This window comes from Dendrobates tinctorius, unplaced genomic scaffold (assembly GCF_039654945.1).
Source record: "Dendrobates tinctorius isolate UK_male_01 unplaced genomic scaffold, ASM3965494v1 ptg000020l, whole genome shotgun sequence".
Classification (NCBI taxonomy): Eukaryota; Metazoa; Chordata; class Amphibia; order Anura; family Dendrobatidae; genus Dendrobates; species Dendrobates tinctorius.
The window spans coordinates 5113491-5131163 of record NW_027361688.1 but is presented as its reverse complement, the minus strand read 5'-3'; the positions used below and the strand labels follow the sequence as shown (position 1 = coordinate 5131163).

Sequence of the window (17673 nt, the reverse complement as noted above, 5' to 3'; positions counted from 1 at the left end):
CTTTTTTATTTTAGTAGGTTCATATTATTATTTTTTTTGTAGGTTTATTGTTTAAGTTGTCCATTGCTTTAGCTTTTGTTCTTAGATTGTAATTTTTAGGTTGTACTTTTTTTTTTTACTCTTTTGTATTCCCCCCCCTTTATTCTATTGATATATTAGGTTTTTATTGTGTTGTTTGTCACATTTTTTAGGCTTTCCCTTTCTTTCTATTTACTATCATTTACACTTTTTATATACGGTTATAACTTAATATTCTGAAAAACTAAATGTCCAGATCCAGCCAAAATATCCAAAGTCCATTATACTGTATATAGGGTTTTTGTGTTTTTTTTACATTTTTTTCTCCTGTTTGTATTTTCAATTAGTTTTAGGTTTACCACTTTATTTTGCTTTTTTTTCAATTATTTGTGATTTTAGTTAAGTTTTTAGGGTTTTCTTTTATTATTCTTTCTATAGATTGCCCATTTATTGCATTTTTTTCTTATCTCCACTTTACTATTATTTACAGGTTTTTCTAGTTACCTGTAAATTGTCCATTTTTTTAGGTTTTACTTATTTTGTTTGTTTGTTTTTTATATTTTAAGTTTTTAGGTTGTTTATTTTTCTTTTACTTTTTCCCTTTTTATTTTACTATAAAATCTAAACTTATCCTAAAAAGTTGTATGTAATATGCTTAATCAGCTACGAAGCTGGAAGTCTCAAAACTCCAGATCGCCACGTACCTTTCCATACATTAAGGCAGCAGTTAATTTAGGATTATGGGATTTTTTTTTATTTTTTTAATCCCTAAGAATAGTAACCTTGACAATGTATTTAACGAAATGCTAACAAGTGCCACCTAAGTCATAGAGTTTGTGGGGGAGAAATGAGCAAAGGATTAATGGGCGTCACAGGATTTCTGGAAGAAGGGAGACTTAGAAGAAAATCCATCAGCAAACCTTCATGAGTTTGGACAGACGCCTATTCTGCTACCTCCGGACCAGGATGGCAGGGGTGTGGACCCAATTCATGCGATCCAAGAACCTAGTCCTGGTCATCTCCATCCCCCTTCTACTGCTTCCCCTTCCCCTTCTGCACCCCAGCAGTGTAAGTATCACAGGACTTACTACCACTTTTTGCTACTAGGGAACACGACCTGCTCCCCCAAACCATGGCAGCAATAAGGAGGCACATAATCAGGTGCTTCACCAAAACAAACAGCGGGACATTAATGTTAATAGTGACTGATGAGCTCAGTTATGGGGCTTTATGGATGGCATTTTTGTAATGGCACCGTGTGTGACTGTATGGCACCGCAATGGGGGCATTATAGGTGCAACTGTGGTTGCGATGTCCAGACTGACAGTTATTGAACAAGGTATCAGACATTTTTCTTGGCCAGTACAGATGGCCATGTAATAAAGGCACTGTAATGGGGACGACATTCTTCTAGGGACACTTTGGTCAATACTGATATGAGGTCATTTTGATGGAACTGTTATGCTGGTATTATTGATGGTACCGCTATGGGGGTATTGTGGATGGCACTTTTAGGAAGGTATTATATTATGTCACTTTTATAACAGAATTGTGCGTGGCACTATTCTGATGTGGTTGTGGATGGCACTTTTAAGAAGGTATTATAGATAATACTGTTGTGATGGTACTATGGATGGCACTATTATGAGGGTATTGTGGATGACACTGTTATGAAGGTATTATGGATGGCACTAGTAGGAAGATATTATGCATGGTACTGTTATAAGAATGTTGTGGATGGCACTGTTCTGAGAGTATTGTGGATAGCTCTGTTATGAAAGTTTTGTGAATGGCACAGTTATGGAGACCCTGTGGATGGTACAGTTATGGGGACATTGTGGATGGCACTGCTATGGGGACATTGTGGATGGCAATGTTTTGGGGACATTGCTCATGGCACTGTTATGGGGACATCATATTGAGAGACGCCGACCAGGCAATATTATAGAGGTACTGTAATGGGGACAACATGCCTGCTATTCTTCTGGGGATACTGTGTATGATACTGTTCTTTACACACTGTCTATGACATTGTAATGGTGATATTGTGGCTGCCATTATGATCAGATCTATTTGGGGACACTATTTCTGGCAATGTGGATAGCAATGATATAAGAGCACTGTTCATAGGGATGTGGCTGCTACTCTTCTGGAAATAAAAAGGCGTAAAAGTAAAATAATGGGGACACTGTGGCCGATACAATTATGGCAGTATAGTATATGGTACTGTCATAGGGACAATGTTGCTGGCACTGTAATGGGGGTATAGTAGATGGCACTATGATGGCCACATTGTAGGTAGAACTGTGATAGAGACCATGTAGTTGGCACTGTTCTAGTGATGTTCTTGGACCATGTGACCAATTCTATTATGGAACACTATGACTTACATAGTAATAAAAGCACTTTAATGAGTACATTGTGGATGACAGTATTATACAGATACTGTGAATGGCACTGTAATGGGAGAACTGTAATGAGACATAGTGGATGGCATTGTAATGGGGCACTGTGGATAGCACTGCAATAGTGGCATTGTGGATGGCATTCTAATGAGGGAACTGTTGATAGCGCAGTAATGGTAGATGAGAATGTAATTTTGTATTGTGGATGGCACTGTAATGGGGGCATTGTGAGTGACATTGTAATGGGGACATTGTGGATGGCACTGTAATTAGGGCATTGTGAATGGCACTGTAATAGTTGCTTTGTGGAAGGCACAGTAATGCTGGCATTGTGGATGCCACTCAAATTAGGTGATTTTGGACAGCACTATAATGGAGCATTGTGGATGGCACTCTAATGAGTATATTATAGATAGAACTGTAATAGGGCATTGTGAATGGTACTTTAGAGGGAACATTATGTTATCACTGTAACTGGGGCATTGTGGAAGGCCCTGTAATGAGGGCACTGTAGGTAATACTAGTGGGGGCATTGTAAATGGCACTGTAATGGGGCATTGTGAATGGCACTGTAATGGGGCATTGTGAATGGCACTGTAATGCGGCATTGTGAATGGCACTGTAATGGTTGTATTGTGGATGGCACTGTAATGGGGCATTGTGAATGGCACTGTAATGGTTGTATTGTGGATGGCACTGTAATGGGGCATTGTGAATGGCACTGTAATGGAGACATTGTGAATGGCACTGTAATGGGGCATTGTGAATGGCACTGTAATGGTTGTATTGTGGATGGCACTGTAATGGGGCATTGTGAATGGCACTGTAATGGAGACATTGTGGATGGCACTGTAATGGGGCATTGTGAATGGCACTGTAATGGAGACATTGTGAATGGCACTGTAATGGAGACATTGTGAATGGCACTGTAATGGGGCATTGTGAATGGCACTGTAATGGAGACATTGTGGATGGCACTGTAATGGGGCATTGTGGATGGCACTGTAATGGGGCATTGTGAATGGCACTGTAATGCGGCATTGTGAATGGCACTGTAATGGTTGTATTGTGGATGGCACTGTAATGGGGCATTGTGAATGGCACTGTAATGGTTGTATTGTGGATGGCACTGTAATGGGGCATTGTGAATGGCACTGTAATGGAGACATTGTGAATGGCACTGTAATGGGGCATTGTGAATGGCACTGTAATGGTTGTATTGTGGATGGCACTGTAATGGGGCATTGTGAATGGCACTGTAATGGAGACATTGTGGATGGCACTGTAATGGGGCATTGTGAATGGCACTGTAATGGAGACATTGTGAATGGCACTGTAATGGAGACATTGTGAATGGCACTGTAATGGGGCATTGTGAATGGCACTGTAATGGAGACATTGTGGATGGCACTGTAATGGGGCATTGTGGATGGCACTGTAATGGGGCATTGTGGATGGCACTGTAATGGGGAATTGTGGATGGCATTGTAATTGGACATGGTGGATGGCACTGTAATGGGGGCTTTGCGGATGGCACTGTAATAGTCATATTGTAGATGGCACTGTTAATCCTGGTTCCCTTTCGGCTGACCATACATGGCCTTCTATAATGGCCCAATATTACAACTAGGTCACAAATGGTTTATGTATCCTTGATATTACAGTCCTGAGGGGTGTCTGTCAGGGGGACAGAGGACGGGTACATGTCCCATGTGCCATAGGTAACACATCTGATCTCCCGTCCATGGCCGTCCATACACCATATATCCTCATTAACTCCTTACAAACCATGTAGTTAGAACTAGCAATGTATCAGTACAGTAATGGTAGATGAGAATGTAATTTTGTATTGTGGATGGCACTGTAATGGGGGCATTGTGAGTGACATTGTAATGGGGACATTATGGATGGCACTGCATTGAGACATAGTGGATGGCACTGTAATTAGGGCATTGTGAATGGCACTGTAATAGTTGCTTTGTGGAAGGCACAGTAATGCTGGCATTGTGGATGCCACTCAAATTAGGTGATTTTGGACAGAACTATAATGGAGCATTGTGGATGGCACTCTAATGAGTATATTATAGATAGAACTGTAATAGGGCATTGTGAATGGTACTTTAGAGGGAACATTATGTTATCACTGTAACTGGGGCATTGTGGAAGGCCCTGTAATGAGGGCACTGTAGGTAATACTAGTGGGGGCATTGTAAATGGCACTGTAATGGAGACATTGTGAATGGCACTGTAATGGGGCATTGTGAATGGCACTGTAATGGAGACACTGTGAATGGCACTGTAATGGGGCATTGTGAATGGCACTGTAATGGAGACATTGTGAATGGCACTGTAATGGGGCATTGTGAATGGCACTGTAATGGGGCATTGTGAATGGCACTGTAATGGAGACACTGTGAATGGCACTGTAATGGGGCATTGTGAATGGCACTGTAATGGAGACATTGTGAATGGCACTGTAATGGAGACATTGTGGATGGCACTGTAATGCGGAATTGTGGATGGCATTGTAATTGGACATGGTGGATGGCACTGTAATGGGGGCTTTGCGGATGGCACTGTAATAGTCATATTGTAGATGGCACTGTTAATCCTGGTTCCCTTTCGGCTGACCATACATGGCCTTCTATAATGGCCCAATATTACAACTAGGTCAAAAAGGGTTTATGTATCCTTGATATTACAGTCCTGAGGGGTGTCTGTCAGGGGGACAGAGGACGGGTACATGTCCCATGTGCCATAGGTAACACATCTGATCTCCCGTCCATGGCCGTCCATACACCATATATCCTCATTAACTCCTTACAAACCATGTAGTTAGAACTAGCAATGTATCAGTACTGATTTCGACCCATAGTTGGGTATTTTTTAGTCTCCAAAAAAGGTTTCTCTTCTTTTTTAGGAATCTTCCTGCGCCTACGTCCTCATAGTCACTGCCGTATATTGGGTGTCGGAGGCCGTTCCCCTTGGAGCTGCTGCCTTGGTTCCTGCTTTCCTCTTCCCACTTTTTGGAGTCCTAAAGTCTAGTGAGGTCAGATATATTCAGTGGACTGATAATAACAGGTCTAATCATATCTCAAAGGTGTTTTTTCCCCTAATAGTGTGAAGAGTGGCCTCCTCTCTGGAGTACTCAACATAACCTTCCATGACATGAGTTACCCATATGTTTGAATGGATACGGTGTAATACCAGACTTCTCCAGTAAAGGCCACTGCAAAAGAAGCTAAATATATATATATATATATATACACACACACAGTGGGGGAAATAAGTATTTGATCCGCTGACGATTTTGCAGTTTTCCCACCTACAAAGAATGGAAAGGTCTGTAATTTTTCTCGTAGGTACACTTCACCTGTGAGAGGCAGAATCTAAAAATAAAATCCACAAAATCACATTGTAGGAGTTTTACATAATTTTCATTCTATTACATGAAATAAGTATTTGATACAACAGAAAAACAGACCTTAATATTTGGTGCAGAAACCTTTGTTTGCAGTTACAGAGGTCAGAAATTTCCTGTAGTTCTTGATCTGGTTTGCTCACACTGCAGCAGGGATATTGGCCCCCTCCCTCATAGAGATCTTCTCCAGATCTTTCAGGTTTCGGGGCTGTCGCTGGGGAATGATGAGTTTCAGCTCCCTCCAAAGATTTTCTATTTGGTTCAGGTCTGGAGACTGGCTAGGACCATGAAATGCTTTTTACGGAGCCACTCCTTAGTTGCCCTGGCTGTGTGTTTCAGGTCATTGTCCATGACCCATCTTCAATGGTCTTACTGTGGGAAGGAGGTTGTTGGCCAAAATCTTGCAATACATGACCTCACCCATCCGTACAGTGCAGTCGACCTGTCCCCTTTGCAGAAAAGCACACCCAAAATATGATGTTTCCCCCAGCATGCTTCATGGTTGGGACTGTGTTCTTTAGGTTGTACTCATCCTTCTTCTTCCTCCAAACATGGCAATTGAAGTTGATACCAAAAAGTTCCATTTTAGTCTCATCTGACCACATGACCTTCTCTTATGTCTCCTCTGGTCATTGGAAAGCTTTCAACGGGCCTGGGCATGTGCTGGCGTGAGCAGGGGGACCTTGCGTGCCCTGCAGGATTTTATTCCATGACGGCGTAGTGTGTTACTAACGGTAATGTTTGAGACTGTGGTACCAGCTCTTTTCAGGTCATTGACCAGGTCCTCCTGTGTAGTTCTGGACTGATTCCTGACCTTTCCCAGAATCATCCTTGCTCCACGAGGCGAGATCTTGCATGGAGCCCCAGACCGAGGAATACTGACAGTCATCTTGTGTTTCTTCCATTTTCTAATAATTGTGCCAACAGTTGTTGCCTTCTCACCAAGCTGCTCGCCTATTGTCCTGTAGCCCATCCCAGCCTTGAGCAGGTCTACAAATTTTGCCCCTGGTGTCCTTACACAGCTCTTTGGTCTTGGCCATGGTGGAGAGGTTGGAGTGTGATTGAGTGTGTGGACAGGTGTGTTTTGTATAGCAGAATTCTTGCTGGTTGGTCGGTGATCAAATACTTATTTCCTGCAATAAAATGTAAATGAATTATGTAACAATCCTACAATGTGATTTTCTGGATTTTATGTTTAGATTCTGTCTCTCACAGGTGAAGTGTACCTACGATAAAAATTACAGACCTCTCCATTCTTTGTAGGGGGAAAAACTGCAAAATCGGCAGTGGATCAAATACTTATTTTCCCCACTGTGTATATATATATATATATATATATATATATATATATATATATATATATATACACACACACACATTAAACTGCGGAATTACCCAGGATGCATTTCTGAGCAGTGGGATATGATGGCGAGAAGTGAGAATACGGAATTCTGGTAATGTTCCGTAGATCTGGCGACTTCTTTGCTACAGACAGATCTTGGCTCCGGCTCTTTGGCTTTGTTCCCTCCTGTTTCCAGCTCCACAGATGAGATGATTAAATCCAGCTACCTCTGCGTAACCTCCGCCAGGATTCCCAGTCTAAACAATGTCATAAACCATAGAATTATATTACCCGGAATGGCAAGCGGGAAAAGTATACAAATAAAGGGGGCAACTGGGGGTGACCCCGAAAATGTGAACATGTAGATAGAGTTAGATAAATGCCATATTGCTCCTATATACAAATGTGCTGCAATATAAACTAGATGTGTATTTCCTGCTTTGAAATGGTGCCTGGGCTGCCCCTTTAAGAGAGACTTGCTTGTTGCCCCTGCAAGACTTTCAACTCAGGATCCGTTTTAACTGTGGGTGCCTCTCAGGGGCCACTTTGGCCTGTGATTTGGAGGCCGGGGTCGATCAGCCTCTGATTTGGAGGCCGGGGTCGATCAGCCTCCGATTTGGAGGCCGGGGTCGATCAGCCTCCGATTTGGAGGCCGGGGTCGATCAGCCTCCGATTTGGAGGCCGGGGTCGATCAGCCTCCGATTTGGAGGCCGGGGTCGATCAGCCTCTGATTTGGCGGCCGGAGTGGCTCAGCCTCCGATTTGTAGGCTGGGGTCGATCAGCCTCCGATTTGAAGGCCGGGGTGGCTCAGCCTCCGATTTGGAGCCTGGGGTCACTCAGCTTTCGATTTGACGCGCCGGCCCTTTAAGAATCACTTTGGCACATTGGCCCTTTAAGAGCCAGTTTGGCGCACTGGGCTTCTAAATCCACTTTGGCGCACATTCTCTCTCAGGGGCATGCATCATGTGATGAAGCTAGATTTGCATTTGTGCTTTGGATTTCGCTTTAAGAGCTGATATTATCTGGCAGAAACTGTGTCCTGGTGGGGTCATGTAAAGTTTGTGGCGTTGGCATAGTAACTGGGTCTTCCTGCGCATATCAATGAGCTTAACGGCTGCAACTGTTCCTCAAATTTGAATTGCCTCACGACTGCCCCATGTATTCCTATGGCAAAATTTTCCCATTGAAATGCATTGAGACAATACATTCCAATGACGGGAAAAAAAAATTTCAAACGCAAATTGCACAAAAACTACAAATCCGATCGACACGAAAAATACTTTTCGTGGACGCTGGCTTCGAAACGACGCCTCAACGGAGTCTGTGCGTTTAGCGTTCGGGCCACATTAATTCCGGAAATCAACTGAATAACTAGATGTGTAGGAAGTACAGATAGTGCTTTGAAATGGTGCCCGGGCTGCCCCTTTAAGAGAGACTTGCCTGAGGGTCCGATTTGGTGGGCGGGGCCCCTCAGGGTCCGATTTGGTGGGCGGGGCCACTCTCTGTCCAATTTGGAGGGCGGGGCCCCTCAGGGTCCGATTTGGTGGGCGGGGCCAATCTGGGTCCAATTTGGTGGGCGGGGCCACTCTGGGTCCAATTTCGTGGGCGGGGCCACTTTGGGTCCGATTTGGTGGGCGGGGCCACTCTGGGTCCGATTTGGTGGGCGGGGCCACTCTGGGTCCGATTTGGTGGGCGGGGCCCCTCAGGGTCTGATTTGGTGGGCGGGGCCACTCTGGGTCCGATTTGGTGGGAGGGGCCACTCTGGGTCCGATTTGGTGGGAGGGGCCACTCTGGGTCCGATTTGGTGGGAGGGGCCACTCTGGGTCCGATTTGGCAGGCGGGGCCACTCTGGGTCCGATTTGGCAGGCGGGGCCACTCTGGGTCCGATTTGGCAGGCGGGGCCACTCTGGGTCCGATTTGGCAGGCGGGGCCACTCTGGGTCCGATTTGGTGGGGGGCTCCATAGGGTCTGATTTGGTGGGCGGAGCCACTCTGGGTCCGATTTGGTGGGCGGGGCCACTCTGGGTCCGATTTGGAGGCCAGGGTGGCTCAGCCTCCTTTAAGAATCACTTTGGCGTGTCAGCCCTTTAAGAGCCAGTTTGGCGCACTGGGCTTCTAAATCCACTTTGGCGCACATTCTCTCTCAGGGGCATGCGTCATGTGATGAAGCTAGATTTGCATTTGTGCTGTGGGTTTCGCTTTAAGAGCTGATATTATGTGGCAGAAACTGTCCTGGTGGGGTCATGTAAAGTTCTTAGGCGTTGGCATAGTAACTGGGTGTGCCTGCGTATGTCAATGAGCTTAACTGCCATTTGAATCGCCTCACGACTGCCCAATGTATTCCTATGGCAAAATTTTCCCATTCAAATGCATTGAGACAATACATTCCAATGACGGGAAAAAAAATTTCAACCGCAAATTGCGCAAAAACTACAAATCTGATCCACACGAAAAATACTTAGTGCACCACTCGTGGACGCTGGCTTGGAAACGACACCTCAACTGAGTCTGTGCGTGTAGCGGTTCGGGCCGCATTAATCGCGGAAATCAACTGAATAATAAGAAGAAAAAGAAGAATAAGTTAGCAGCGTTCGGATTACAATATAGTGGTTTTTTCAAAGCACTATAATAATAATAATAACTAGATGTGTATTTCCTGAAGGAAGTACAGATAGTGGTTTGAAATGGTGCCCGGGATGCCCCTTAGACTTGCCTGCTGCCCCTGCAAGACTTTCAACTCAGGATCCGTTTTAACTGTGGGTGCCTCTCAGGGGCCACGTTGGCCTGTGGGGCCCCTCAGGGTCTGATTTGGTGGCCTGGGCTCCTCAGGGCTTGAATTGGTGGACGGGATCCCTCAGGGTCCGATTTTGTGGGTGGGGCCCCTTAGGCTACTTTCACACTTGCGTTATTTTGCGCTGCGCACGTGCGCAGTGCAAACGCACATAAAAACCGCATCATGCGTTTGTGTGAGGTTTTTGCGGGTTTGGGTGCGTTTTTTTAAAAAACACATGTTTTTTTTGCGCATACGTGCGCATTACCATGCTGACATATGCGCACCCATAGACTATAATGGGTGTTTGGGTGAAAAAAAACGCATTGCGTGCGCATGCATTTTTGGGGGGCAAGTCGGACGCACAAAAAATGCAACAGGATGCATTTTGTGCGCCTGAGCGCACACTACTAAAAAAGCATGCACATACAAACGCGTACAAACGCATGTGTATGCGCACCCATGTAAAGTATAGGAAAAAACGCATGCGTTTTTTGCGCTAAAAAAGCGCAAAAAAACTCAAATGTGAAACCAGCCTTAGGGTCTGATTTTGTGGGCGGAGCCCCTCTTGGTCCGATTTGGTGGGCGGGGCCCCTCAGTGTCTGGTTTGGTGGGCAGGGCCCCTCAGAGTCTGATTTGGTGGGCGGGGCCACTCTGGGTCTGATTTGGTGGGCGGGACCACTCTGCGTCCGATTTGGTGGGAGGGGCCACTCTGGATCTGATTTGGTGGACGGAGCCCCACAGAGTCCAATTTGGTGGGCGGGCCACTCTAGGTCCGATTTGTTGGGCAGGGCCCCATAGTGCCCGATTTGGTGGGCGGGGCCACTCTGGGTCTGATTTCGTGGGCGGGGCAACTCTGGGTCCGATTTGGTGGGGGCTCCATAGGGTCCTATTTGATGGGCGGGGCCACTCTGGGTCCGAATTGGTGGGCGGGGCCACTCTGGGTCCGAATTGGTGGGCGGGGCCCCACAGAGTCCAGTTTGGTGAGCGGGGCCACCCTGGGTCCGATTTGGTAGGCGGGCCCCCAAAGGTTCCAATTTGGAGCCTGGGGTGGCTCAGCCTCCGATTTGGAGCCTGGGGTGGCTCAGCCTCCGATTTGGAGGCCGGGGTGGCTCAGCCTCCGATTTGGAGCCTGGGGTGGCTCAGCCTCCGATTTGGAGCCTGGGGTGGCTCAGCCTCCGATTTGGAGCCTGGGGTCGCTCAGCCTCCGATTTGGAGCCTGGGGTCGCTCAGCCTCCGATTTGGAGCCTGGGGTCGCTCAGCCTCCGATTTGGAGCCTGGGGTCACTCAGCCTCCGATTTGGAGCCTGGGGTCACTCAGCCTCCGATTTGGAGCCTGGGGTCACTCAGCCTCCGATTTGGAGCCTGGGGTCACTCAGCCTCCGATTTGGAGCCTGGGGTCACTCAGCCTCCGATTTGGAGCCTGGGGTCACTCAGCCTCCGATTTGGAGCCTGGGGTCACTCAGCCTCCGATTTGGAGCCTGGGGTCACTCAGCCTCCGATTTGGAGCCTGGGGTCACTCAGCCTCCGATTTGGAGCCTGGGGTCACTCAGCCTCCGATTTGGAGCCTGGGGTCACTCAGCCTCCGATTTGGAGCCTGGGGTCACTCAGCCTCCGATTTGGAGCCTGGGGTCACTCAGCCTCCGATTTGGAGCCTGGGGTCACTCAGCCTCCGATTTGGAGCCTGGGGTCACTCAGCCTCCGATTTGGAGCCTGGGGTCACTCAGCCTCCGATTTGGAGCCTGGGGTCACTCAGCCTCCGATTTGGAGCCTGGGGTCACTCAGCCTCCGATTTGGAGCCTGGGGTCACTCAGCCTCCGATTTGGAGCCTGGGGTCACTCAGCCTCCGATTTGGAGCCTGGGGTCACTCAGCCTCCGATTTGGAGCCTGGGGTCACTCAGCCTCCGATTTGGAGCCTGGGGTCACTCAGCCTCCGATTTGGAGCCTGGGGTCACTCAGCCTCCGATTTGGAGCCTGGGGTCACTCAGCCTCCGATTTGGAGCCTGGGGTCACTCAGCCTCCGATTTGGAGCCTGGGGTCACTCAGCCTCCGATTTGGAGCCTGGGGTCACTCAGCCTCCGATTTGGAGCCTGGGGTCACTCAGCCTCCGATTTGGAGCCTGGGGTCACTCAGCCTCCGATTTGGAGCCTGGGGTCACTCAGCCTCCGATTTGGAGCCTGGGGTCACTCAGCCTCCGATTTGGAGCCTGGGGTCACTCAGCCTCCGATTTGGAGCCTGGGGTCACTCAGCCTCCGATTTGGAGCCTGGGGTCACTCAGCCTCCGATTTGGAGCCTGGGGTCACTCAGCCTCCGATTTGGAGCCTGGGGTCACTCAGCCTCCGATTTGGAGCCTGGGGTCACTCAGCCTCCGATTTGGAGCCTGGGGTCACTCAGCCTCCGATTTGGAGCCTGGGGTCACTCAGCCTCCGATTTGGAGCCTGGGGTCACTCAGCCTCCGATTTGGAGCCTGGGGTCACTCAGCCTCCGATTTGGAGCCTGGGGTCACTCAGCCTCCGATTTGGAGCCTGGGGTCACTCAGCCTCCGATTTGGAGCCTGGGGTCACTCAGCCTCCGATTTGGAGCCTGGGGTCACTCAGCCTCCGATTTGGAGCCTGGGGTCACTCAGCCTCCGATTTGGAGCCTGGGGTCACTCAGCCTCCGATTTGGAGCCTGGGGTCACTCAGCCTCCGATTTGGAGCCTGGGGTCACTCAGCCTCCGATTTGGAGCCTGGGGTCACTCAGCCTCCGATTTGGAGCCTGGGGTCACTCAGCCTCCGATTTGGAGCCTGGGGTCACTCAGCCTCCGATTTGGAGCCTGGGGTCACTCAGCCTCCGATTTGGAGCCTGGGGTCACTCAGCCTCCGATTTGGAGCCTGGGGTCACTCAGCCTCCGATTTGGAGCCTGGGGTCACTCAGCCTCCGATTTGGAGCCTGGGGTCACTCAGCCTCCGATTTGGAGCCTGGGGTCACTCAGCCTCCGATTTGGAGCCTGGGGTCACTCAGCCTCCGATTTGGAGCCTGGGGTCACTCAGCCTCCGATTTGGAGCCTGGGGTCACTCAGCCTCCGATTTGGCGCGCCAGCCCTTTAAGACTCATTTTGGTGCGCCGGCCCTTTAAGAATCACTTTGGCGCGTCGGCCCTTTAAGAGCCAGTTTGGCGCACTGGGCTTCTAAATCCACTTCGGCGCACATTCTCTCTCAGGGGCATGCGTCATGTGATGAAGCTAGATTTGCATTTGTGCTTTGGGTTTCGCTTTAAGAGCTGATATTATCTGGCAGAAACTGTGTCCTGGTGGGGTCATGTAAAGTTCGTAGGCGTTGGCATAGTAACTGGGGGTGCCTGCGCATATCAATGAGCTTAATTGCTGCAACTGGTCCTCAAATTTGAATTGCCTCACGACTGCCCCATGTATTCCTATGGCAACATTTTCCCATTGAAATGCACTGAGACAATGCATTCCAATGATGGGAAAAAAAATTTTCAAACGCAAATTGCGCAAAAACTACAAATCCGATCGACACGAAAAATACTTAGCACACCACTCGTGGACGCTAGCTTCGAAACGACGCATCAACGGAGTCTGTGTGTGTAGCGGTTCGGGCCGCATTAATTGCGGAAATCAACTGAATAATAAGAATAAGAATAAGTTAGCAGCGTTCGGATTAGATGATAGTGCTTTCTTCAAAGCACTATAATAAAACCGCTATATGATGCTAGTGTAATAATGAACACCCTTCGCTGTAGAGGAAACATTGTCCAACAATAGTGCCTTACAACGCCCAAGTAATAATGAATTACGTTCTTTGTAGCGTTAATAGCATCCATAATACACAGATAATGCCGTCATAAAGTGCATAATGCAGCTATACACTCTCAATGATCTGTGAGCTGATGACATAGGAGGCATTGACAATAATACCACCCACAATACACACTTTTGATTAATTTTCTGCAATTTTTTTTTTACGTTATTATAGAAAAATAATGCCGCCATATAACGTCAGTGTAATAATGAACAGTTTTCAATTCAGGCATAATACCGGCCCAATAATAATAAAGTCAATGTAATAATTAATGCATTTCTAATCAGAGTTAATACAGTTTGTAGCTCAGTGTCATACAGTGCCCAATTAATACCGCCATGAAGTGCTTAATGCTGCTATACCATATCAATGCAGAGAGTACCGGTAACTTTGGCATTCAGACTAACCCCAGTCCCAAACACACACTCACAGACACATATTTTCAATCAGTGTGCTGCTGCATTATTATTATTTAATGATGTACAAATAATAGCGCCATATAGCATCAATGGAATAATGCTGAGATAATACTGCCCATCAGAACTGAGACATATAAAATCATTGTAATAATAAATGGCTGCTGTGCAGAGATACGGTAATATTGTTAATATAGTACTATCATAAAGTGCAATACCACCCCGTGCCATATAGTGCACTAGTAATACTGTCATAAAGTGCCCATGATATCAACGTAATAATAAACACATTTTTATGAAAAAATAATACCGCCTAACAATATACTGCATACAATGTCACTATAATAATGAAAGATGTTCAGTTCTGTGTAGAACCAATGACATCCACAAGTAACTGCCATATAGTGCACAATTTATACTGCAATAAAGTGCACAATACTGCTATATACAGTCAATGAGTTATGCACCGATGATAGCCACTGAGACACCACTTCCAAATGCACACATTTCCAATCAATGCGCTACATTATTTTATTTTTTTATATGCAAATAATGCCGCCATATAACGTCAATGTAATAATGAATCCTTTAAATAAAAATATAATACTGTCCAACAATAAAATAATAAAAAGTCAATGTCAAAATTACTGGCTTTCTATGCAAATAATACCGTCCATAATACACTGCATTATACTGCTATACACTGCACAAATAATAGTGACATACAGCATCATTGTAATAATGAGCCACTTATATCGCAAAGGTAAGACCAGGACTGTATAGAGTAAAACCCGGACAGTATACCTCTTACCTCGCCAGTGTCATTGACTCATTATTACTCAGATTCTATGTGGCGCCATTATTTGTACAGTATATAGCAGCTTTATATAATGTCAATGAAAAAATAAACGCCTTTATTTTAGAAACGTGTATAAATGATAATATTTGTCTTTTATTGTTTTCTCCACATTAAGAGTGCCATAGAGTGCACAAATAATAGTGCCGTCATATGCATTACTGCTATATACTGTCTATGAGCTGTGTACTAGCCTGGCTTTGAGGGGGTGATACATATTTGATGATTCCTACTCCCCACAGCCATAAGCAGTGATATTATGTAACATACAGGGAGAACATGCGGAATCTGAAAGAGAAGGCAGAGTATTAGTTTGCAGAACTTTTCCTTCCTCAGTGGGGCGGCAGACGGATCACAGAAAACAATGCAGCCTTTCAGCTCCAGGCCACGGGATTCCTGCCCACCTGAATAAGAAGTTTTTTATTAGAAATAGCTACCCCTGTATTGTGGGGAGGGGGAGGCTGGTAATGAGGTCATCCCAGTGGGGCAAAGGTGGCATAGATGGCACCAAGGTTACGAAGGTGCCCCGTATGGCGGTATTCTTTACCCTCTACTATGTACAAAAACATAATAAAGCGTAAAATCAAAAAACGGAACATATCAATTCCATAGCCCTGCCCTCCTTCGTCATTACCATGTGTCCTGTGCTACCACTCCGTAAACCTACGTCCTGTGTGTCACTATTATTATTGAGAGGTATAGCACTATTATATGTGCACTATATGACACTATGAAGCTAAAAGTTCATTGGGTGTTTCCTAATTGTGGAGCTGCGAGTTCAGAGCTCAGTTGGCGTTTCCTTGTTGTGGACATTTTCTAATAACGGATCTGAAAGTTTAGAGTTCAGTGGGCGTTTTCTGCTTGTGCAGCAGCAAGTTCAGAGCTCAGTTGGTGTTTCCTTGTGAAGCTGCAAGTTCAGAGCTCAGTTGGGTTTTCCTTGTGAAGCTGCAAGTTCAGAGCTCAGTTGGTGTTTCCTAATGTGGAGCTACAAGTTAATTGTTCATTGGGTGTTTCCTACTTGTGGAGCTGGAAGTTCAGATTTCCTTTGGTGTTTCCTTTCTACATTTGGATCTGAAAGTTCAGCGATCAGTGAACCACAAGTTCAGAGCTCAGTGGGCATTTCCTACTTTTGATGCTGCAAGTTCAGAGCTCAGTGGCTGCTTCCTATGCACTACTATAGAAGGTTCATATGGTGTTAATACGTATCTCTGTTACTCGAGCACTATATTTCTATGTTGCGTTCTCACTATATGGCACTTTTATGTTTTTACTGTAAGTACTACTATATAGGTCCAATAAGGCATTTCTATATTTATATAACCCTATTCCTTGGGCAATATATCTTATTTTTACATTGGCACTGTATGGCACCATTATGTGTTTACCATCAGCACTACAGTGTATTAATATACACTGCGTGCAGAATTATTAGGCAAGTTGTATTTGAGAGGATTCTTTTTATTATTGAACAACAACTATGTTCTCAATCAACCCAAAAGACTCATAAATTTCAAAGCTTAATATTTTTGGAAGTTAGCGTGGGTTTTTTTTTAGATTTGGCTATCTTAGGAGGATATCTGTTTTTTCAGGTAACTATTACTGTGCAGAATTATTAGGCAACTTAATAAAAACCAAATATATACCCATCTCACTTGTTTATTTTCACCAGGTAAACCAGTAGAACGACACAAAATTTAGAAATAAACATTTCTGACATTCAAAAAAAATAAAAAAATCAGTGACCAATATAGCTTTCACCTTTCTTTACGATGACACTCACCTTCCTTCCATCCATAGATTCTGTCAGTTGCTTGATCTGTTTACTATCCACATTGCAATGTGCAGCAGCCACCACAGCCTCCCAGACACTGTTCCCAGAGGTGTACTGTTTTCCCTCCCTGTAGATCTCACATTTTATGAGGGACATACAAATATGCAAATAAAGTCCGTGGAGCCTCATTTAAGAGTCTCAAACACAGGACTAGCCAGATCTTCCTCCAGGTACCGCCTTGGTATTTCCCTTGTCATATCTATAAACTCGTAAAGAGCTGGATATTGACTTAAAGGGCCACTTAATATGGTGGTTTCCGAAAGGAGCCACTCCTTGGCTGGGTCCTTCCCTGGAGGAAGATCTGGCTAGTCCCATGTTTGAGACTCTTAAATGAGGCTCCACGGACTTTATTTGCATATTCGTATTTCCCAGGGAGCAATGCACCTAGGATTTCACTGATTGAGCGCCTTTGCCGGCTGCCGCTGTGTTTTCTTTGACTGGTCTCCCTGAGGTCAGTGATTGTTTCGTGATTTTATGAGGGACCACAGGTTCTCTATGGGGTTCAGATCAGGTGAACAAGGGGGCCATGTCATTGTTTTTTCTTCTTTTAGACCTTTACTGGGCAGCCACGCTGTGGAGTATTTGGAGGCATGTGATGGAGCATTGTCCTGCATGAAAATCATGTTTTTCTTGAACGATACCGACTTCTTCCTGGACCACTGCTTGAAGGTGTCTTCCAGAAACTGCCAGTAGATCTGGGAGTTGAGCTTCTCTCCATCCTCAACCTGAAAAGGTCCCTCAAGTTCATCTTTGATGATACCAGCCCATACCAGTACCCCAACTCCACCTTGCTGGTGTCTGAGTCGGAGTGGA

General features: G+C 46.0%; 1 protein-coding gene across 1 annotated transcript in view; it reads left to right on the top strand.

Moving 5' to 3' along the window:
• Window positions 1-636: 636 nt before the first annotated feature.
• SLC13A4 (solute carrier family 13 member 4) overlaps window positions 637-17673 on the top strand; it is a 37090-nt gene continuing 20053 nt past the window's right edge. Inside the window, exons 1-2 of the mRNA XM_073567528.1 lie at window positions 637-1086; window positions 5344-5472. Of these exons, the coding sequence (XP_073423629.1) occupies window positions 943-1086; window positions 5344-5472 (273 nt within the window). The 5' untranslated portion in view covers window positions 637-942. The remainder of the gene's footprint in view (window positions 1087-5343; window positions 5473-17673) is intronic.